This window comes from Buceros rhinoceros, unplaced genomic scaffold (genome assembly GCF_000710305.1).
Source record: "Buceros rhinoceros silvestris isolate BGI_N320 unplaced genomic scaffold, ASM71030v1 scaffold31603, whole genome shotgun sequence".
Lineage (NCBI taxonomy): Eukaryota > Metazoa > Chordata > Aves > Bucerotiformes > Bucerotidae > Buceros > Buceros rhinoceros.
The window spans coordinates 4,919-6,168 of NW_010405846.1; the positions used below are offsets into that span (position 1 = coordinate 4,919).

The 1,250-nt window shown below is 61.9% G+C and overlaps 1 protein-coding gene across 1 annotated transcript in view; it reads left to right on the top strand.

Moving 5' to 3' along the window:
* The window catches only part of LOC104491457 (G-protein-signaling modulator 1-like), a 3,647-nt gene that overhangs the window by 1,766 nt on the left and 631 nt on the right, over positions 1-1,250 (top strand). Inside the window, exon 2 of the mRNA XM_010133886.1 lies at positions 919-1,127. Coding sequence (XP_010132188.1) covers positions 919-1,127 — 209 coding nt within the window. The remainder of the gene's footprint in view (positions 1-918; positions 1,128-1,250) is intronic.

A 1,250-nucleotide genomic window follows, 5' to 3' on the forward strand; every position in this document is an offset into this window, starting at 1 on the left:
GCTCACCTCGGCAGGGCCTCTGCTTGAGCTGGCCCAGAAAGGCCAGGCTCAGGGGCTTGGGGAAGGATGTGCTTCCTTAGCCAGGCCTGACCTTTCCTCTTTACCTGCCTGTAATTACTCCTGGCCCTCGGGACTGTGCGGGTGCCCGTCACCGAGCTGCACAAGCTGCTCTGTGCTCACCTGCAGCTGCTGGTGTCTGCCCAGTCCTGTGCTGGAAACAGTGATTGCTCGCTGGCAGCAGTTCAAGTTGGGGAACTGGATCTTCTGGGCCAAGGGGGCATCTCTGGTGCCCTCAAGAGCTGGCCCAGGGAGCTCCAGCGGTGGGAGAATGTGTGAGGTTCTGCTGTTTACCCTGTCAAGGCTCCTGCTTTGCCCCTTTGCTGCCTGCTGGGTTTGGGAGGGCACGGCCAGCATGCTTTGGAGCGTGCCGAACTGTTCTCGCAGCCCAGCCTCGTGAATCGGGTGCATTTGTTGGTCCGGGAGTGTGCTGGAGGCAGCATGCACAGCCCTGGGGGGCAGGTCTGCAGCCGGATATGGAAACGGGAGCTGTTCTGCTTCCATGGGGAATGCAGGGCAGAGGGTCCCACTGTGGCACTGGCCACTGGGCCAGGAGCTGTGTGCAGGCTCCTTGCAGTCAGCCCTGCTCGCAAGGCAGCTCTGGGGGTGCAGCCCAGGGGCCTTTGGGGAGGTAGGTACCAAGGGTGGTGTGACAGCACCGGCCTTCAGAGAAGGGAGCGAGTAGAGCAGGGGGTTTTGCTGTACAGGGAGCCCCGGTCCCTCGTGGGGGAGTGTGTAAGGCCCAGCTGCAGGCCCAGCAGGTTGAACAGCAGTTTGGTGACGAGGATTTGGGCTTTCTGCAACTCAGGGACGAGGGGGCAGAGCTGTGACCCTACTGTATGCTCTTCTCCCTGCTCCCAGCACACTCCTCCTTCATGGCATCTCCACAGACGGAGGAGTTCTTCGACCTCATCGCCAGCTCCCAGAGCAGACGGCTGGATGACCAGCGTGCTAACGTGGGCAACCTGCCGGGCCTCCGCATAACACACAACAACCTGGGGCACCTGCGCGTGGAGGGGGATGCCCAGGAGCCGGGGGACGAGTTCTTCAACATGCTCATGAAGTGTCAGGTACCTGTGTGGGACTGGGCTGGCTGTGGAGCTGGAGGGGGGATGCTCCTTTCCATCACACAAGCAAACACCATCCTCTGATCCCACCAGCCCTGCTGAGAGGGGTTGTGGCCAGCCGCAGCC